General features: G+C 46.3%; 1 protein-coding gene and 1 long non-coding RNA gene across 6 annotated transcripts in view; one reads left to right on the top strand and one right to left on the bottom strand.

The window, feature by feature from the left end:
• The window catches only part of LOC140430378 (uncharacterized), a 69,059-nt gene that overhangs the window by 9,041 nt on the left and 39,281 nt on the right, over positions 1-20,737 (top strand). For all 3 annotated transcript variants that reach the window (XR_011949399.1, XR_011949402.1, XR_011949401.1), the window contains exons 3-4: positions 10,271-10,418; positions 10,551-10,690. This is a non-coding gene — a long non-coding RNA (uncharacterized lncRNA). The remainder of the gene's footprint in view (positions 1-10,270; positions 10,419-10,550; positions 10,691-20,737) is intronic.
• Positions 13,654-20,737, bottom strand: part of LOC140430375 (uncharacterized) — a 173,208-nt gene continuing 166,124 nt past the window's right edge. For all 3 annotated transcript variants that reach the window (XM_072517836.1, XM_072517835.1, XM_072517834.1), the window contains 2 exons: positions 19,028-19,241; positions 13,654-18,330 (listed from right to left, as the gene is read on the bottom strand). In XM_072517836.1, coding sequence (XP_072373937.1) covers positions 18,152-18,330; positions 19,028-19,241 — 393 coding nt within the window. In that variant the 3' untranslated portion in view covers positions 13,654-18,151. The remainder of the gene's footprint in view (positions 18,331-19,027; positions 19,242-20,737) is intronic.

Below are 20,737 nucleotides of genomic sequence, written 5' to 3'. Positions count from 1 at the left end.
GAACAAAGGGCAAAATCTAACAGCCAGGCTGCGCACAAACCGGGACGTGACGTGGCTGGTAAGTCTTGAGAGCTCGCCACACCTTGCAAGATCTAACAGGATCTCATAAGATGTCATAATAATAATAATAATCTTTATTGTCACAAGTAGGCTTACATTAACACTGCAATGTAGTTACTGTGGAAATCCCCTCGTCGCCACACTATGGCACCTAGAACATAGAACATAGAACATAGAACAATACAGCGCAGTACAGGCCCTTCGGCCCACGATGTTGCACCGAAACAAAAGCCATCTAACCTACACTATGCCATTATCATCCATATGTTTATCCAATAAACTTTTAAATGCCCTCAATGTTGGCGAGTTCACTACTGTAGCAGGTAGGGCATTCCACGGCCTCACTACTCTTTGCGTAAAGAACCTACCTCTGACCTCTGTCCTATATCTATTACCCCTCAGTTTAAAGTTATGTCCCCTCGTGCCAGCCATATCCATCCGCGGGAGAAGGCTCTCACTGTCCACCCTATCCAACCCCCTGATCATTTTGTATGCCTCTATTAAGTCTCCTCTTAACCTTCTTCTCGCCAACGAAAACAACCTCAAGTCCGTCAGCCTTTCCTCATAAGATTTTCCCTCCATACCAGGCAACATCCTGGTAAATCTCCTCTGCACCCGCTCCAAAGCCTCCACGTCCTTCCTATAATGCGGTGACCAGAACTGTACGCAATACTCCAAATGCGGCCGGACCAGAGTTCTGTACAGCTGCAACATGACCTCCCGACTCCGGAACTCAATCCCTCTACCAATAAAGGCCAACACTCCATAGGCCTTCTTCACAACCCTATCAACCTGGGTGGCAACTTTCAGGGATCTATGTACATGGACACCTAGATCCCTCTGCTCAGCCACACTTTCAAGAACTTTACCATTAGCCAAATATTCCGCATTCCTGTTATTCCTTCCAAAGTGAATCACCTCACACTTCTCTACATTAAACTCCATTTGCCACCTCTCAGCCCAGCTCTGCAGCTTATCTATATCCCTCTGTAACCTGCTACATCCTTCCACACTATCGACAACACCACCGACTTTAGTATCGTCTGCAAATTTACTCACCGACCCTTCTGTGCCTTCCTCTAGGTCATTCAGCAACGGCCCCAGAACAGATCCTTGTGGTACTCCACTTGTGACTGTACTCCATTCTGAACATTTCCCATCAACCACCACCCTCTGTCTTCTTTCAGCTAGCCAATTTCTGATCCACATCTCTAAATCACCCTCAATCCCCAGCCTCCGTATTTTTTGCAATAGCCTACCGTGGGGAACCTTATCAAACGCTTTGCTGAAATCCATATACACCACATCAACTGCTCTACCCTCGTCTACCTGTTCAGTCACCTTCTCAAAGAACTCAATAAGGTTTGTGAGGCATGACCTACCCTTCACAAAGCCATGCTGACTATCCCTGATCATATTATTCCTATCTAGATGATTATAAATCTTGTCCCTTATAATCCCCTCCAAGACTTTACCCACTACAGACGTGAGGCTCACCGGTCTATAGTTGCCGGGGTTGTCTCTGCTCCCCTTTTTGAACAAAGGGACCACATTTGCTGTCCTCCAGTCCTCTGGCACTATTCCTGTAGCCAATGATGACATAAAAATCAAAGCCAAAGGTCCAGCAATCTCTTCCCTGGCCTCCCATAGAATCCTAGGATAAATCCCATCAGGTCCCGGGGACTTATCTATTTTCAGCCTGTCCAGAATTGCCAACACCTCTTCCCTACGTACCTCAATGCCATCTATTCTATTAGCCTGGGGCTCAGCATTCTCCTCCACAACATTATCTTTTTCCTGAGTGAATACTGACGAAAAATATTCATTTAGTATCTCGCCTATCTCTTCAGACGCCACACACAATTTCCCATCCCTGTCCTTGACTGGTCCTACTCTTTCCCTAGTCATTCGCTTATTCCTGACATACCTATAGAAAGCTTTTGGGTTTTCCTTGATCCTTCCTGCCAAATACTTCTCATGTCCCCTCCTTGATCGTCTTAGCTCTCTCTTTAGATCCTTCCATCGCCCCAACCGAAACTTCACACTTCATCTTCACATAGGCCTTCTTCTTCCTCTTAACAAGAGATTCCACTTCCCTGGTAAACCACGGTTCCCTCGCTCGACGCCTTCCTCCCTGTCTGACCGGTACATACTTATCAAGAACACGCAGTAGCTGATCCTTGAACAAGCCCCACTTATCCAGTGTGCCCAACACTTGCAGCCTACTTCTCCACCTTATCCCCCCCAAGTCACGTCTAATGGCATCATAATTGCCCTTCCCCCAGCTATAACTCTTGCCCTGCGGTGTATACTTATCCCTTTCCATCATTAACGTAAACGTCACCGAATTGTGGTCACTGTCCCCAAAGTGCTCTCCTACCTCCAAATCCAACACCTGGCCTGTTTGGGTTCACAGAGGGAGAATTCAGAATGTCCAAATTATCTAACAGCATGTGTTTCGGGACTTGCAGGAACACCTGGAGGAAACCCACGCAGAGACGGGTAGAAGGTGCAGACTCTGCACAGACAGACAATCGAACTTGGGACCCTGGAGCTGTGAAGCAACAATGCTACCCACTCCCACAATGGGCAGGATCCAGATCTGGCTATTCTGCACCTTAAGGTGCTGCAGTAAGCAGCACTTTGATATGCACTCGGCGGTGTTATCCAATGCATGGGATCTAACCCTCGCGCTTCGGAGACCTGAGCGAGCGCCGGTTTGTCACTGATGCGGCTGAGCGCCTCAGTGCAGGAAACGGGACTAAGTGCGGCCTCGGCGGGGCATTCCCCACTGAGGCTCTGATATGAACAGACTTCCGCTAGAAAGCGGGGTCTTTCTTGGCGCTAGATAAGCAGATCATGGAACAGAGTGGGATACAGATTATGTCATTAACGGGAGGAGCCAGGTCTGTCTGTAGTTTTGCATTTTTGATATAGGTTTTTCAGTCTGCTGAGAGTTTTTAAGTTGAACAGTAGTTCTTGCCAAATGCTGTCAGATTGAGCAGGAGCTCCTGACAAGACAGAAGGATTTTTAGCTCGCTCTTGAAAGGTTTCCTCACCAAAAAGTCTCAACACATAAGTAAACCAGTTGTTAACTTTATTTAGAAATGACATTTGAGCTGTATTGCCTGATTAGAATATTTATAGTGAAGGTGGGAGGCATAGGTTTGAATTTTTCCTTATGCATAAGAACTGTTTAATTCATAAAGCTATTTACTTTGATGTTAATGTGTTTGTGTTTAAATTAAAGTCTGCTTTAACGTAAAATACACCTATTCGTCAGAACCATCACTCCTGGGGTAAAATATCCTTTCCTCACAGTTTAACAAATCAATAGTGTGTTTGGGGTTCGTGGCTGGTATTCTAACCAATGTTCGGGTCTGTGCCGGGATCTTAACGGGAGGGATATTTTTGCACTGGAGACAGTTGAGAAAGTTCTCTTGGTTGATTCCTGGATGGAAGGGGTTTCTAAGAAGAAATGGTTTTGCAAGTTGAGCCTATATGCACCGGAGTTTAAAAGAATTAGAGGTGATCCTATTGGAATAGGCAAGATTCAGGGGATGCTTTACAGGGGAGATGCGGAGAGGTAGTTGCCCCTCATTGGCAATGTGTAAAACTATGGGCAATGTGTAAAAATTAGGGGCGGGATTCTCCACCCCCCTGCCGGGTCGGAGAATATCCGGGGGGCGGCGCGAATCCCACCCCAACGCCGGATGCCGTATTCTCCGCCGTCGTTTTTCGGGCGGGGCGGGACTCACACCACGCCGGTCGGGGGTCACTTACAGCAGCACCCCCGCCGATTCTCCGGGCCCCGAAGGGCCAAGCGGCCATCTGTTCTTGGCCAGTCCCGTCGGCGTGGGTTACGTATGGTCCCACACGGCGGGATCTGGCAGGTAAGTCGGCGTGGGCGGTCCTCGGGGGGGGGGGGGGAGAATCCGACCCTGGGGGGGGGGGGGTGGCCCCCACGGTGGCCTGGCCCGCGATCGGGGCCCACCGATCTGCGGGCGGGACTGTTCTGTGGGGGCACTTCTTCCTTCCGCGCCGGCCCCTGTAGGGTCCGCCATGGCTGGCGCGGAGAAGAGAACCCCCTGCGCATGCGCCAAAATATGGTGACCGGTCTGCGCATGCACGGAATCATGCCGGCGGTCCGGCGCATGCATGAGATCACGATGGCCGTTCCGCGCATGCGCGAACCCGCTCAGTCCCTTCGGCGCCGGCTGGAGCGGCGCCAACCCCACCGGTGTCCACCTAGCCCCCTAGAAAGGTGAGAATTCATCACCTTGGGTGCCCGTTGACACGGGAGTCGCTGGCGCCGGTTTTCCCGCCGGAGTGGGAACTTAGCCCCCGGAAGGGAGAATCACGGCCAAGGTGTTTCCTATTTAAGACCGAGATGAGGAGGACATTCTTCTCCCACAGTGTCATTAGTCCTTGAAATCCTCTTCCATATGGAGGAGTGCAGGCTCAGTGAATATATTCAAGGCTGAGTTAGACTTTTCACCAAAAGTGGTGGCAAAGGTTATGGGGGCAGGCAGGAAAATGGAGTTAAGGCACATATGGATCAATCACAATCTTATTGAATAGTGGAACAGGCTGGATGGTCAAATGGTCTACTCCTGTTCCGATATCCAATGAAGGACACACTGCACTTTTATGTCAAGTCTCTTCAAATACAGTCATTGATCCATCAAAAGTTACAGGAAATAAACCTTGATTAGTTTATGGGGGGTAATTTTGACATTGGGCAATCGTGTATAATGGGTGACATTGGATTATTTTCTATATATTCTGAAAAATTATTCGGTCATGTGTGCTCTTCCCAAAGGCAGGTTCTAGTCTTGTCTGCTGTTGCTTCATCCTGGAGAGTTTTTGTTGCCTTACACTCTCGGGGGCAGGGGAAAGGAGGCAGATCATAAATCTACTTCAGCAGGAATATAAATCAAATCCTCACTGTTGCCAGTATTTTGAACCAATTATTAGCTGTCTAGCTTACTGGTGCTTTGGTACCTTTAATGCAGTCAGGTTCTTATTTTAATCAAATTCTTTCAAGGGTTGTGGGCATCACTGACAAGGTCAGCATTGGTTGTCCATCCATAATTGCCCTTGGACTGAGCAACTTGGCTTCTTCGGCCACTTCAGAGGGCATTTCAGAGTCAACTACAGTGCTGTGGGTCTGGACTCACATGCAGGCCAGGTAAGGATGGCAGAGTTCCTTCCCGAAAGGACTTCAGTGAATCAGATGGATTTTTATTAGCCAATGGTTTCACGGTCATCGTGAATCCCCACAGTGCAGAAAAAGGCCATTCGGCCCATCGGATCTGCACCAATCCTCCAAAAGAGCACCCGAGGCCAACTCTCCCTCCCTAACCCAACCTAACTATTGGACACACTGAGGGGCAATTTTGTCATGGCCAATCCCACCTAACCTGCACATCTTTGATCTGTGGGAGGAAACCCAAGCACCCGGAGGAAACCCACATGGACACGGGGAGAATGTGTAACCTCCACGAAAATAGTCGCCCAAGATCAGAATCGAACCTGGGTCCCTGGCAGTGGTAACCATTGCATTATGACTTTTTTTAGATCCAGCTTTTCTTTTTTAAATTTCACTACCTACCGTGGTGGGATGTGAATTAAGTTCCCTGGGTCTCTGGATTTCTAGTCCAGTGACAATACCGCTACGCCACCATCTCCCTCTCATGCGCCTCCGCTGGTTTTTAGTTCCATCGAGTTTCGTGGGTTTTGAAAGCCGGGAGAGAAGGGCAGCTGATTGGAATTTGCAAATGTTACACAATTTATCACATACACATTTACCTTCAGCAAGTCTGTCTCTGCTTTTATTCTTGGCCTGTGCATTGGTGGTTTGTGGAGGGGGGGGGAGATGCCAATAATTGCCAAGAATGTTCTGAGTAGGGGAAGTAGCTGTTGTGGTGAGCTGACCGCTCGGTCTTCACCGTAAATCCTGGGGAAAAATCCAAATTGATTAAATGTGGCTCCGTGCTTTTCCTGGAATCAGTGTCAGGATAGACAGCTGTGTGCCACTGGACAGGTGAAAGCAGTGATATATTTAGTGATAGTGTAACTTGTTGCACAGCCCGATTGGCGATCAGTGGAATTCCGGAATAACGTGGGTGAGAGCGTGCGAGGAGGGCCGCATTATCTGGGAGTCAGGCTGACTCCGGAAACCTTTCAAAAGAAAAACAGGACCAGATTCCAATATCCCCGCAACCAGTTCCCGGCTCTGGCTATTTTTGTGTTTGGAGAATATGGCCAGCTCCGTTTTGAAGGATAAGCATCTCTTACCCCCTCCCTCACTGAAACTTCATGGAATTGGCGCAGCCTCTCGAGGACACCTGGTTCACAGCTCCTCAGAGGAGATGCGAACCAAAGTTTGGAATGGGAAATCTTTGGAAATGGATGCTTAAATGGTCTTACCCAGGTCCCCTCCATGCCTCCCATATGGCCTCTTGCGTCTCTGCTGCTCCCTCCATGGTTTTCCCATGGTTCCCCTGCATTCTCCATGCCCACTTATCCAGTCGGCACTATCGAATCAATGAGCCATTTATTTACAATGGCACATCTTGAAAAGCATCTTAAAACACCCATTTAGAAATCGGTTTGGTTCCCTTTACGACCCTATAAAAGTGTCAGTCAGACAGAGCCAGTATGTTATCAATAACAGAAACTCTTAATTGCGTCCAAATAAATGTACATATATTGAAAGAGAGAGTTCAAAGGAATAATAACATTCAATACTGAAAGGAGATGAGTTAGAAATAAGTGGCAAGGTTTTTGTTTTAATTTTGTTTGGAAGTGAAAAATATCATGGCCCTTTAAGAAGAAAGTGAAATCCATACTGTTTACTCAAGCTTCATTAGAAACATTCATAACCAGGCACCAAAGTACCACACACCGAGGCATCACATGTCAACCGTAAAACTGACAGTGCATTCTATTAACTTGTGGACATCATTGAGAACATGCTGACCTTCAGGAACAATCATAATGTCTAAATATTATTTTCTTTCTCTACTGGAAGGTCTTGAAAAGTTCACTCATTCAATTTATGTCAACCATGAGAGTTCTAACCACAATCTGACATCCAACCAAAATGAGCAGTCAAATCTTGGACAGAGATTGGGTCAGTTTAAGGTGATGTGAAAGCAAACACAGTCCTTCGTATAAACCATGTTGTGTTGACATTCAGTGGTATTATATGCATGTCACGGAATTCCACTCAAGTGACCTCAGTTTTTTCTGCATATAGTTCGGGTCTATTTGTCCCTTTCCCACCATTCCGAGCTGGGTCAAGTTGAACAGTATTGATCAGATGGTGTTTTAGCATTTTTAATGTCCATTTTGAATTATTTTTCAGGTAAAAGCAGAACCTCAATTGCCTTTCTGGCTTGTACAAAACATGCTTTTTAATAACTGTTTCTGAACCATGTATACTTGAGGTGCATATGGACAGACAAATTAAGAGTAGGAGTAGGCCATTCGGCCCTTGAACCCCATTCCAGCACTTGATAAGATCATGCTTGCTCTGACTGGGAACTCAACTCTGCTTTCCTGTCTACCCTCTATTCTCTTTGACTCCCTTGTCAATTAATAATCTAACCCAGCCTTAAAAATATTCAACAGACAGGCCTGCACTCTTCTCGAGGGAAAATAATTCCACAGACTAATGGCCCTCAGAGAAAACAATTCTCCTCTTCCCCATTGTGTCTCTTCATTCTGGTCTCTACCACAATCCATTCTGTCGAGCCCCTCAGGATATATGTTTCAATAAGAACACACTCATTCCGTTAAACTCCAATGGATCTAGACACATCCTGTCCAACCTTTCCTCATAAGAGACCCTCATCATCCCTGAATCAGTTGAATGAACCTTCTCGGAACTGTTTCTAATTAAATTAGATTCTTTCTTGAGTAAGGACAACAAAACTGCACACAGAACTCCAAATGTGGTATCACTAACACCATTAACTGCAGCAAAACCTCCCTACTTTTATATTCCAAGCTCCTTGCAATACGCACCAAAATTCCATTTACCTTCCTAATCATTTACTGTATCTGCGTACTAACAGTTTGTGATTCATGTACCAGGCTACCCAGATTCCTCTGCACTGCAGAGTTCTCATTCGGATTTAGATAAAATGCTGCTTTTCTGACCTTCCTGCTCAAGTGGACGACGTCACATTTCCCCACATTATACTCCATCTGCCACCATTTGCCCACTCACTACACTCCTCATGTCCTCTTCACACCTTGCTTTGATCAGCAAATTTAGCAACCATATTTTCAGTCCCTTCAACCAAGTCATTGCTATAGGGCACGATCTACCGGCCACGTCGCACCCCCGTTCACCAGGTAGATACTGGGAGAGGCCTCTTCCGGGGTCTACCCGGCCCGCCGCACCTCACGAGATCTAACGGGATCGCGTGAGATTTTGCGATCTGGATTCAGCACATGGTGGTCGGGATGTGTTTTGGCATATCTGCATCTTAAAGTAAGTAGCTCGTCTCACGATAATACAGCTCGCCTGATCTAGCTGGGGCATTGGGATCTAACCCCTTCACATCAAAGACCTTAGGTAAGCGCCAATCAGTACTAGTCCTGACAAAGGGGACCACGCAGAGGGGAGGGGGGGGGGGGGGGGGGAGTCTGCCACTGCTGGTGCAACCAGTGCCAACCTGGTGCCTGAGTGACATTGCCAAGCTGGCATTTTGCCCGTGCCGGTGATTGGTCCCAGGGGTGCCCTACCCAATCGAAGTGGGGTGCGCGGGGGGGGGGGGGGGCTGAGGATCCCCTTATTTGGTGAGTCGGGCTGGTGGGGGGGGGGGGGGGGGCTAGTGCCAGGTCGCCATTTAAAAAGGCTTCCCAATCTCCTCCTACATTGAGGAGTTCTGATAAGTGGAACAAAAAACGGGATTAAGTGCATCCTCAGCGGGGCGTTTCCCACTGAGGCCCTGGATTGGAACAAAGTCCTGCTCGATAGCATGGTCTTATCTCATGCCGAGTGTGCCGGGAAACAACTGTTAAAACACGCTCGACACGAGACTGTTGCAATTCGGCTATAATATAACCTTTATTATTGTCCCAAGTAGGCTTACATTATAATAATAATCTTTGTCACAAGTCGGCTTACATTAACAGTGCAATGAAGTTAACTGTGCCAATCCCCTCGTCGGCAGTTCCAGCGCCTGTTCGGGTACACAGAGGGAGAATTCAGAACATCCAATTCACCTAACAAGCACGTCTTTCAGGACTTGTGGGAGGAAACCGGAGTACCCGGAGTTAGATTGCAGCTTGCCAAACTAAAAATTGTTTCTCCATTTGTGCCTGCTCACTGATTCCTTTTAGCTAAGCAATCCTCTAGCCATTGCTAAGATGTTATCCTCTACACCTTGAGCTCGTATGTTGAGCAATAGCCATTAGACCATTTAGAGGGATAATATTCTTTACATTTAATCTGTGGCAGTTTATTGCCAATGATTAACCAAAAACCACTGAATCAGAATGGTTTTCTCAATAATTAACTTAACCATCTCTCATTAAGTCCCTTGGTCTCTCTGAGCTCTACTTGAGGAAACTTGGGTAAATTTCATCATGGCCTATTTTAAGGTGCAGGGATCAGGGATATGAGAGTTGGGTGGGATTTCGGGAATAGACCGGGGTAGTGGGCCAAGGTCGGGTGGTCTTTCAGAGGGTCGGTGCAGACTCGTTGGGCCGAATCGCCTCCTTCTGCACTTTTGGATTTCTATGGGATATTGCACTGTTACCCTGCACTCAATCCCATTGAGGTAGATAGCATGCAACTTTTGTGCTTCCTGCTCATCTAAAGTGCTTCAGTATGCAGTTCAACACGCAATGTGCCAGATGATCAAAAGGAGGCCCAAGGACATAGCTACAGTGTCGAAAAAGTTCAGTGACCTCCCACAGGTGTTCAAGATCATTCAGCATCTTCACATCATATCCCAGATCCACCACTCACTCCCACTCTAATCAATGTACCATCCATGAGAACTTTTGAGTTATTAGGGTTTCTACCCTGCATATAGATACTTCACCTCACTCTCAGACATCCTCCAATGTTGCCAGCTTCACCCTCATCTCCTGCTACTTCCACATGTGTCCAGTTATTCAGCTAGGCCAGAGGCATCAGTCAAATATTGGACCACACTCACTAATATGTTTTACTCATTCCTACAAGGCAACGTCATGCAGAAGCCCAGGAAGCAGCAGAGTAGGCGACAGCAATTCCTCCTTATCCGTACCTTTTGGAGCGGATGGTGTTCCACACCACTGTGGCAGTTCTGAATGAGACAAATGCATCTCCGACATTGTTGAAGATGTTCAAGGTAATGGCATTTTTCTGACTTTGTTCTTTCTCAAATTTCACCTGGTATTGAGTGCAAGCTGCAGCTAGCATGACCATGGACTGGTTTACTTTCCCTCACCCAACTCCCGCCCTTTTGCGTTGCTGCTTTCAGATCCCCACGAACTGCCACCTGGTCAGCCAGCGTGGCCTCATGATGAAGGATGACAGTTACACTTGACGTTTGATGAAGTGGTACCATTACTTGACCTCACAAAATCCATCTCGCTTATTGCTGCAGCAGAGCTCCAGGAGGTAATGACAACCTGACCAACATTTTACACCTTACACAGTTTAGGACTTAACATCCTAGACAGAGGATTAAGTATAGGATTATGCTCCTCTGAAATTTTCTCATGGGATCTTTTATATCTACCGGAGGAGACAGACAGGCTCAATGAGTAATGATTATGAGTTTACCATCCACTGAACATCTAATACCATTGACACTCATTTAAAATCACCAGAGACAAACACAATAAGAACAGTAGCCGAGTGGTTTGGCTACTAGAGTCGCAATGCAGAGGATTGAACATGAAACACGAGTTAAAGTGCCCACCTCAGCAACTGGGGAAATTAAATCAAGTTAAATAAATCTGGGATTAAATAGGTACTCATAGCAATGGCGACCGTGCCATAAGAACTAGGAGCAAGAGTAGGCCATCTGGCTCCTCGAGCCTGCTCTGCCATTCAATGAGATCATGGCTGATCTTTTTTGGACTCAGCTCCACTTTCCGGCCTGAACACCATAACCCTCTCCAAATCTAAAGCTTAATAAAGCTAATCCCTTTATTCTTCAAAAAACTATCTATCTTTATCTTAAAAACATTTAATGAAGGAGCCTCAACTTCTTCACTGGGCAAGGAATTCCATAGATTCACAACCCTTTGGGTGAAGACGTTCCTCCGAAGCTCAGTCCTAAATCTACTTCCTCTTATTTTGAGGCTATGCCCTCTAGTTCTGCTTTCACCCGTGATGCACGATCAATAACTACTAAAACGAGGTTGTAGCACAACTGAAGGCTTTAATAAGCTAGAAGTGTTCCCTAGCAGCTCAGGTACAGAATGAGGGCTGCTGGGACAGCACGGGTTCTTATACCCCGCCTATCGGGGCGGAGCTACCAAACTCTACAGCCAATGGTAAAACCCCTAGGTTTAACCAATGGCACTTCAGCCTCTCAGGTACCGTAATACCTGATAATACCACAACCCGCCAGTGGAAACAACCTGCCCGCATCTATCGTATCTATTCCCTTCATAATTTTATACGTTTCTATAAGATCCCCCCCGCATCCTTCTAAATTCCAACGAGTACAGTCCCAGTCTACTCAACCTCTCTTCGTAATCCAACCCCTTCAGCTCTGGGATTAACCTCGTGAATCTCCTCTGCACACCCTCCAGCGCCAGTACATCCTTTCTCAGGTAAGGAGACCAAAACTGAACACAATACTCCAGGTATGGCCTCTCTAACACCTTATACAATTGCAGCAAAACTGCCCTAGTCTTCAACTCCATCCCTCTAGCAATGAAGGACAAAACTCCATTTGCCTCCTTAATCACCTGTTGCACCTGTAAACCAACGTTATGCGACTCATGCACTAGCACACCCAGGTCTCTCTGCACAGTGGCATGTTTTAATTATTTATCATTTAAATAATAATCCCTTTTGCTACTATTCCTACCAAAATGGATAACCTCACATTTGTCAACATTGTATTCCATCTGCCAGACCCTAGCCCATTCACTTAACCTATCCAAATCCCTCTGCAGACTTCCGGTATCCTCTGCACTTTTTGCTTTACCACTCATCTTAGTGTTGTCTGCAAACTTGGACACGTTGCACTTGGTCCCCAACTCCAAATCATCTGTGTAAATTGTGAACAATGTCGCAACCAGATTGTCATTAAACCAACCATACCATTTAAGGCAGGAAATCCGCCATCTTTACTTACAAACTGTCCTGTGTGTGACTTGACTCCAGACCCACAGCCTTGCAAAATGGCCCAGCACACAGTACACAATCAGTGGCAGGGCAATTAGAGATGGGCCATAAATGTTGGGTTTTGCCAGCTACACCCACATTCTGTGGGTGCATTAAAAAGAGGACCACTGGCTAACTCGCATACCCAAACTTCTCAGTGCTATTCCGTTGGGCAGTGGCTTGTCCAGGAAACCTCACTGAGTTTGGAAATTTGGGTGGAAATGAATATCCCAGAAAGGATTGGGTTTTTACCCCACCAACTTATTCCAAGTATATTCCAGCTTATACTTCAAAATAAAATTCTTCTCCATGTCTGACTGGAACAGATTTGTATTTTCTTTATTTTATAAGAAATGAAAAAATGAAATGTAATGAAAATAATCACTTATTGTCACAAGTAGGCTTCAAATGAAGTTACTGTGAAAAGCCCCTAGCACAAGAATATCCTTATAAAGTCCAAAGATGCGCAGCTTAGGTGGATTGGTCGTGCTAAATTGTCCCTTAGTGTCCTAAGATGTGTAGGTTAGGTTAAGGGGTTACTGAGATAGGATGGGGGAGTGGGCTTGGATGGAGTGCTCTTCCAGAGGGTCAGTGCAAACTTGATGGGCTGAGTGGCCTCCTTCTGAACTGTAGGGATTCTATGGTCCTAAATTTAGTTCTTTACCCAGGGCCAAATCTAAAGCTTAATGTGAAACAAAGACATTTGGAGGTTTGTTCAGCAACATTGAGCAATCTATACATCTTTTAATTTGCTTGTTCACAAGGTGTGGGCATCACTCGCATGCCAGCTTTTATTGCCCACCCCTAATTGTCCTGGAGCTGATGAAAGTGAGCCGCCTTCTTCAACCGCTGCAGCTGCAGGTTTTGTGCTATCAGGAAGATAATGATGATCGGTAACTTTTTTTCTGCGATACATATTGGGCTGGATTCTCCGGCAGCGGGAAGCTCCAGTTTGTCGGCAGCCTGGGGGTTTCCCCGACGGCGTTGGGCTGCCCCACAATGGGAAACCCCATTGACCAGCCGGCGTAATGGAGCACCCCGCCGGCGTGCTGCACCAGAAATCTGGCGCGGCGGGACGGAGAATGCAGCCCAATAACTACAAGGCATCTGATGTCTTAAAATTCAGAACCAAGTGATACCATGGTGGCACTTTGACAGAAAGTCAAGCTACAGGTCAATGATTCACAGCAGCAATGGAAAGAATTCACAAAACACGGAGTAAAAATTCCACAATCAAATGTAATAAAAATGAATTTTATTTAATGCAGTTATCCTATCATAAGCCAACTCATGGTGGAGGAGCCCAGCACATCAGGGCGAAGATACTAAGCCTTAAACATTCACTACAATCTTCATCCAGAAGTGCCCAATAGATGATCCGCCTTGGCTCCTCCAGAAGTCTCCAGCATCACAGATATCAGTCTCCAGCCAATTCAATTCACTACACATAATATCAAGAAATGGCTGAAGAAATGGCAAAGGCTACTGACCCTGACAATATTCTGGCAATAGAACTGAAGAATCGTGCTCCAGAACTTGTTTTGCCTCTAGCCAAGCTGTTCCAGTACAGCAACAACACTGGCATCTACCCGGCAATGTGAATAATTGCCCAGGTATATCCTGTAAACAAGAAACAGGACAAATCATCCCAGCCAAATACCGCTCCATCAGTCCACTCTTGATTATCAGTAAAGTGATGGAAGGAGTCATCAACAGTGCGATCAAGTGGCACCAACTCAGCAAATACCTGCTCAAGGGCACTCAATTTGGGTTCCAACAGGATCACTCAGCTCCTGATCTCGTTGTTTTGTTTCAAACATGGACAACAGAGTTGAATGCCGGATGTGAGGCGAATGTGATTGCCCTTGACATCACGGCAGCATTTGACCGAGCATGGCATCAAGGGGCCCAAGAAAAACTGGAGTGCAGGGGAATTAGGGGAAAACTCTCCACTGGTTGGATCATACCTGGCACAAAGGAAGATGGTTGTGGTGGTTGCAGGTCGATCATCTCAGCTCCAGGTCATCACTGCAGGAGTTCCCTCAGGGTAGTGTCCCAGGCCCAAACATCTTCAGCTACTTCATCAATGATCTCCCTTCCATCATAAGGTCAGAAGTGGGGAAGTTCACAGATGCCTGCACAATGTTCAGCACCATTTGCACATCCTCAGATACCGAAGCAGTTCATTTCCAAATGCAGCAAGACCTAGACATTCCCCAGGCTTGGGCTGACAATGGTAAGTAACATTCACACCACACAAGTGCCAGACAATGCCATTTTAAACAAGAGAGGTCTAACCATCACCACTTGACATTCAATGGCATTACCATCACTGAAACACTGCTATCAATATCCTCATGGTTACCACTGATCAGAAACTGAACTGGACTAGCCATATAAATATTGTGCCTACCAGAGCAGGTCAAAGGTTATGAATCCAGCAACAGGTAACTCATCTCCCGACCCCCCAAACCTGACCACCATCGACAAGACACACGTCAGCAGTGTGATGGAATATTCCCCATTTGCCTGGATGAGTGTCGCTCCACCAACACTCAAGAAATTCGACACCATCCAGGACAAAGCAGCCTGTTTGATTGCTCCCCCTTCCACAAACATTCAAACCCTCCACCACCAATAAATACTGGTAGCCATGTGTACCATCTACAAGATGCACTGTAGGAACTTACCAAGGCTCCTTAGGCAGAAGCTCCCAAGCCCATGACTACTACCATCTAGAAGGACAAGAGCAACAGATACCTGGGAACCCCACGACCTGGAGGTTCTCCTCCAAGTCACTCACCATCCTGACTTGGAAATACATTGCTGTTCCTTCACTGTCGCTGGGTCAAAATCCTGCAACTCCCTCCTTAACAGAGCCGTGGGTGTACCAACACCTCAAGGACTGCAGGGGTTCAAGAAGGCAACTCACCACCACCTTCTGAAGGACAACTAGGGATGGGCAATAAGTTCTGGCCTAACCAGCGACGCCCACATCTCGTAAATTAATTATTTTTTTTAAGTGGTGGAACGAGAAGATCACACCGTCGGCCAATGGGAGTCTTCTCCCGCCACGACAAGACGGCAAATCCCGCCATTAGAAAATAAAGATAGGGTTGGACAGAATTAACATGGATTTGAGAAAGGAAAATCACGTTTGGCAAACCTGTTGGGAGCTTTTGAGGATGTAACTAGCAGAATAGATGAGGGGGAACAAGGGGCGGGATTCTCCCAGTCCTGGGCCGGGCCGGAGAATCCCCGCGAATGGGCCACGCCACCCCGACGCCAGCACGCGATTCTGCACAGAGCACTGGTGTGGTTGGCCCGCCGATTCTCTGGCCCGGATGGGCCGAGCAGCCGTAAGAAAAGAGCCGAGTCCCGCCGGCGCCGTTCTGACCTTCTCTGAGCCGGCGGGACCTCAACGTTGAAGGGTCGGGTTGCGGCCTGCGGGGCGGGAGGAGGGGTCCGACCCCGGGTGGGGTGGGGGGGGCCCTCCGATGTGGGCCTGGACTGCGATCGGGGCCCGCTGGTCGGCAGGACGGCCTCTGTGGCTGGGGGCCTCCTTTCCTACGTGCCAGCCCCTGTAGTCCTGCGCCATGTTGCATCGGGGCTGGCGTGTTGAAGGAGGCCACTGCGCATGTCCTCGTTGGCGCCGGTACAACTGCGCATGCGCGGAGCCCGCGGTGCACAGTTCGCGCCGGGATCGGCAGCTGGAGTGGCGCAAACCGCTCCAGAATCGGGCTGGCCCCCTGTTAGGGCCAGAATTAGTCCTGGGAGCGGCCCGTTCACGCCGTCAAAAAACGCGTTTACAACGGCGTGGACACTGCCGCGGGATTGGAGAATCCCACCCAAGATGTGGTATATTTGGATTTTCAGAATTCTTTTGATAATGTCCCACACAGGTTAATAATCAAAATTAGAGCACACGGGGTTGGGGGTAATCTGCTGGCATGAATTGCGAATTGGTTAATAGACAGAAAACAGAGAGCAGGAATAAATGGGTCACTGAGGTTGGCTGGCTGTGACTAGTGGGGTATGGCAAGGATCAGTGCTTGGCCCCAACCAGTCACAATCTACAGCAATGCTTTGGATGTGGGGACCAAATGTAATATTTCCAAGTTTGCTGCCGCAAAACTAGGTAGGAATGTGTCTTGTGAGGGGGATGCAAATATGCTCCAAGAAGATTCAGACAGGCTAAGTGAATGGACAAGAACATGGCAGATGAAATATAATGGGAAAAATGTCAAGTTATCCAGTGTTCGGAAACTCAGAAATGCAGAGTATTTCTTAAATGGAGAGGTTGGGAAGTGTTGATGTCCAAAGTATCCTTGTTCAGAAGTCACTGAAGGCTAACATGCAGATTCAGTAAGCAATCAGGAAGGTAAACGGTGTGTTGGCCTTGATTGGAAGAAGAGTTGAGTGGAGGAGTAAAGAAGCAATTGCGTAGAACCTGAGTGCGGTGATACCTGGAGCGTTGTGTACAGTTTTGCTCTCCTTACCCAAGGAAAGATATACTTGCCATAGTGAGAGTGCAACAAAGGCTCACCAGACTGGTTCCCGGGAAGGAGAGATTATCCAATGAGGAGAGATGTGGAGGCTCAGATTCAAGATAGGGATCAACGCATTTCCAGATGTTAAAAGATAATATGGGGATAGTGCAGGAAAATGGCTTTGAGATGTAAGGTCAGCCATGATCTAATCAAATGGTGGAACAGGCCCGAGGAGCCAAATGGCCTACTCCTCCCATTTACTCCATGGACTGTGTTAACATTCTGCTGTGCCTGCAAAATGTCTTTGAACATTTTATGATACAGTTGCTATATAAATGCAAACTATTGTGCTATGTACCATTTCTATCATAGAAAAATATCATACATTCCTCATGAATAACTTTCCTTATTCAAGCAGATAGGGAGCCACTGCAGGTATAGAATCTCATGAACTAGTGTACCTTAATACACAAATATACCATAAAACACTTTATAGCCTTAATTCACACGGACATTGCATTAGGCGCTATGGGTGGGATTTGGTGGTCCAGCCCACTCGCTCGCCCCGGGACCGGAAATTCACACCCAACGTCAATAGACCTTTTGCTTGTCCGTCGCCTTCTCGGTCTTGTCTGTGACGATTCCTGTGCCAGGCGGGACCGGCAGATTTAGGCCTACCAGTTAGATTTTCTCTTGCTATACACTGCAGGACTATATCTTGGAATGCTCAAGTTCCTTACAAATAGTCGACAGAACCACACGATTAATACACAGGTGTACAGATTTTTAGAATAAGTGTTAGCGGCTGTCACTGATGAGCGTCAGAAATTATGATTCAGAAATTCTCAAACACAATGGGCAGATTTTTCATGAACTAATCACTGGGAAACTGATCCCTGTGTCTAGAGAATCAGATTTAATAGCAAGTGGAATTATAATGTAAACTAGGAAATATTTTCAGTTTAAAGCACTTTATGACGAATGTTCCACTGCAACCGATTAGAGGCATAAATAATTATTTGGGTTTCCAACAATTACTTCCTTAGCTTGGTGCTCTTTATCCAAAATGAAATCTCTAGACTTCATTATACTTGTATCAAACCTGGTCCACTGTAACCATCTCTATTGATAGATTGAATGTTCTCTACCAACAGTCTCTCACGTGCCACTCGGCAACAAGCTTGAAGGTTTCTAGTGTTACTCATGTAGGTGTGATGTCTCCAGGGACATTTCAGACCCTGCAGCTTCATTGAAACATGGTCGCGGTCAAACCATTCAGGCGGAAGTCCTCGGCAATTTGCTTTGCGTGTTTTATCTTCTCGGAGAGCGCTTCAAAAACATCATTTTGGTCAACTGCTGTTGCCATTTTGTAAATAAATTCATCCAAGGACTCCAGGCCTTTCAGTCCAAAGTTAACTCCACATCCTGCAAGTAAGCATAAAGACACAGATCTACATTCAATCAAAACCAAAGTATCAGGTACATGCAGCACATGATAATATCCAGAAATATAGGCCGGGATTCTCCGGGGCTGCCCGCCAGCGGAGGGAATCCTGATGGTCCGGTGAATAGGGTGTCGGGCCAAATGTGGGTTTCACGCTGGGCATAAAACCCGTTGGGAGTCTCCCTGCCTCCCCGGACTCGCTTCTCAATATTCCCGACGAGGTTCCCGCCCAGACCCGGCAGGAACATGCAAAGAGCTCATGAGAGCTGTTTTGAATGTAATTTACAGGCAGGACACCCGGTTCACCTGTCGCCCAAAATGCTTCAGCCCCCAGCTGATATTCTCACCGACATGAATTGGTGCAAATCCTGAGAAATGGGAACCTGGCGGCTTGCAGTCCAAGGGGTGGCAAGGAGGTGTGTACCCTCCTTACAAATGCTTTCAGGGTGCCGAGGAGTGTCATTCATGGGAGGCGGGGATCACCGGGAGTTTGTGACAAACTAGAGGGGCTCAGGTGGGAGGTTTTTCCTGGGATGGAGGCCATTTTACTGCCTTCCCAGTGTATCAGACACTGGCATTGTATTTGAACCTAATACCCAAATAGGGCATTTTATTTTCTCTTCATGTGTGGACCTAAGATAAAGGATTTCCCCATTCATTGGACAGTTATCACCTTACCTGTGTCAAAGTTTAATACTCTAGCTGCTTCTCCCTCTATGGTGACCGCAACATTATCTCCTTCGATGTAGGCTGCTGTGACCCTTCTGTGTGACAGCATGATCTCAAACAGTCTTCGGCTGCATTGCAGTAGGTGGATTGTCAAGTCATTCATCCTGGGCTCTATATCTGTTTTGTATGCATTGAAAGATTGATGAAATATATTCCTCATTATCTGCATGACGGAAAAGAACATTTTGTTTGTGAGCTTATCTTTCGACAGCACCTCCCATAGATCTGCAAGTGATAATGTTAGCCAATATCAGGATTACTTAAATGATTTCAACAGTGGTCGATGTTCACACAGTGGCTCCCACAAAATGGCTCAAGGTACATTTTCAGGTGAACTATATGCCAACTATATGCATTTTCCTTGTTGGAAATGTGTAATGAGGGAGGTTTAACAAACAATTTCAGAGTAAAAGAGCCCCCAGGAAGCAGTAACCATAACATGGTAGAATTTAGCACTCAATTTGAGAGTGAGAAACTTGGGTCAGAAACAACTGTGCTACACTAAAATAAGGGTAATTGTAAAGGAATGAGGGTAGAATTGGTTGGAGTGGTTTGGGAGAGGGGTTTAGCAGGAAAGATGGTTGATCACCCCTGGCAGACATTTCAGGAAATAGTTCTTGACTCACAGCAAAGATATATCCCAGTGAGGAAGGAGGATTTGAGATAGGGGATAAATCAACCATGGGTAAACAAGAAAGTGAAGGATAGTATTAAACTGAAAGAGAACACATATAACGTGGCAAAGATTAGTGGTAAGCCAGATGATTCGGAAACATTTAAAAACCAACAAAAGATTACCAAAATAAAAATAAAGAGGGAGAAGATAAGGGTAAACTAGCAAGTAATATAAAAATGGACAGCAAGAGTTTTTTAAGTATATAAAATGAATAAAGAGCATAAAATGAACAATGGGGAACCAGGAAATGGAAGAGAAGTTGAATTTTTGTGTCAGTTTTCACATTGGAAGATACAAATAATGTTCCAAAAAGAAATAATCAAGGAGCAGAAGGGGGAGGGTGGAAATAAATCCAACAACCACCACTAGGTGAAATAATGGGGCTGAAGGCCTCCAAGTCCCCTGGGCCTGATGGGTTGCATCCCAGAATAATAAAGGAAGTTGCTCCAGTAATAGTGGTTGCACTGGTTGTAATCTTCCAAGAATCCTTAAGTTCTAAAATGTCCCGGAAGAGTGGAAAACTACCTTTGTTCAAAAAAAGGAGGGAGACAAAAAAACAAGTAACTGTAGGCCAGTTAGCTTAATGTCTGACATTGGGAAAATGTTAGAGTCTATTATAAAAGATATGTAATAGCAGAACATTTAGAAATACATAATATAATCAAGCAGAGTCTGCATGGCGTCATGAAGGGGAACTCATACCTGACAAATGTATTAGAATTCTTTGAGGCGGTAATGACCAGTATAGATGATGGGGAACCTGTAGATGTAATATACTTAGATTTTCAAAATGCATTCGATAGGGTACTGCACCAAAATGCTACTTAATATGATAAGAGCCCACGGTGTTGGGGGTAATATATTAACATGGACATAGGATTGGCTAACTGATAGAAGACAGAGAGTTAGGATAAGAGGAGATTTTTTAGGATGGCAACCTGTAACTAATGGAATTCCACAGGTATCCGTGCTGGGCTACAATT

The sequence above is a fragment of the Scyliorhinus torazame genome, chromosome 10, assembly GCF_047496885.1.
Source record: "Scyliorhinus torazame isolate Kashiwa2021f chromosome 10, sScyTor2.1, whole genome shotgun sequence".
Lineage (NCBI taxonomy): Eukaryota > Metazoa > Chordata > Chondrichthyes > Carcharhiniformes > Scyliorhinidae > Scyliorhinus > Scyliorhinus torazame.
This window is presented reverse-complemented; position numbering and strand designations above follow the sequence as displayed.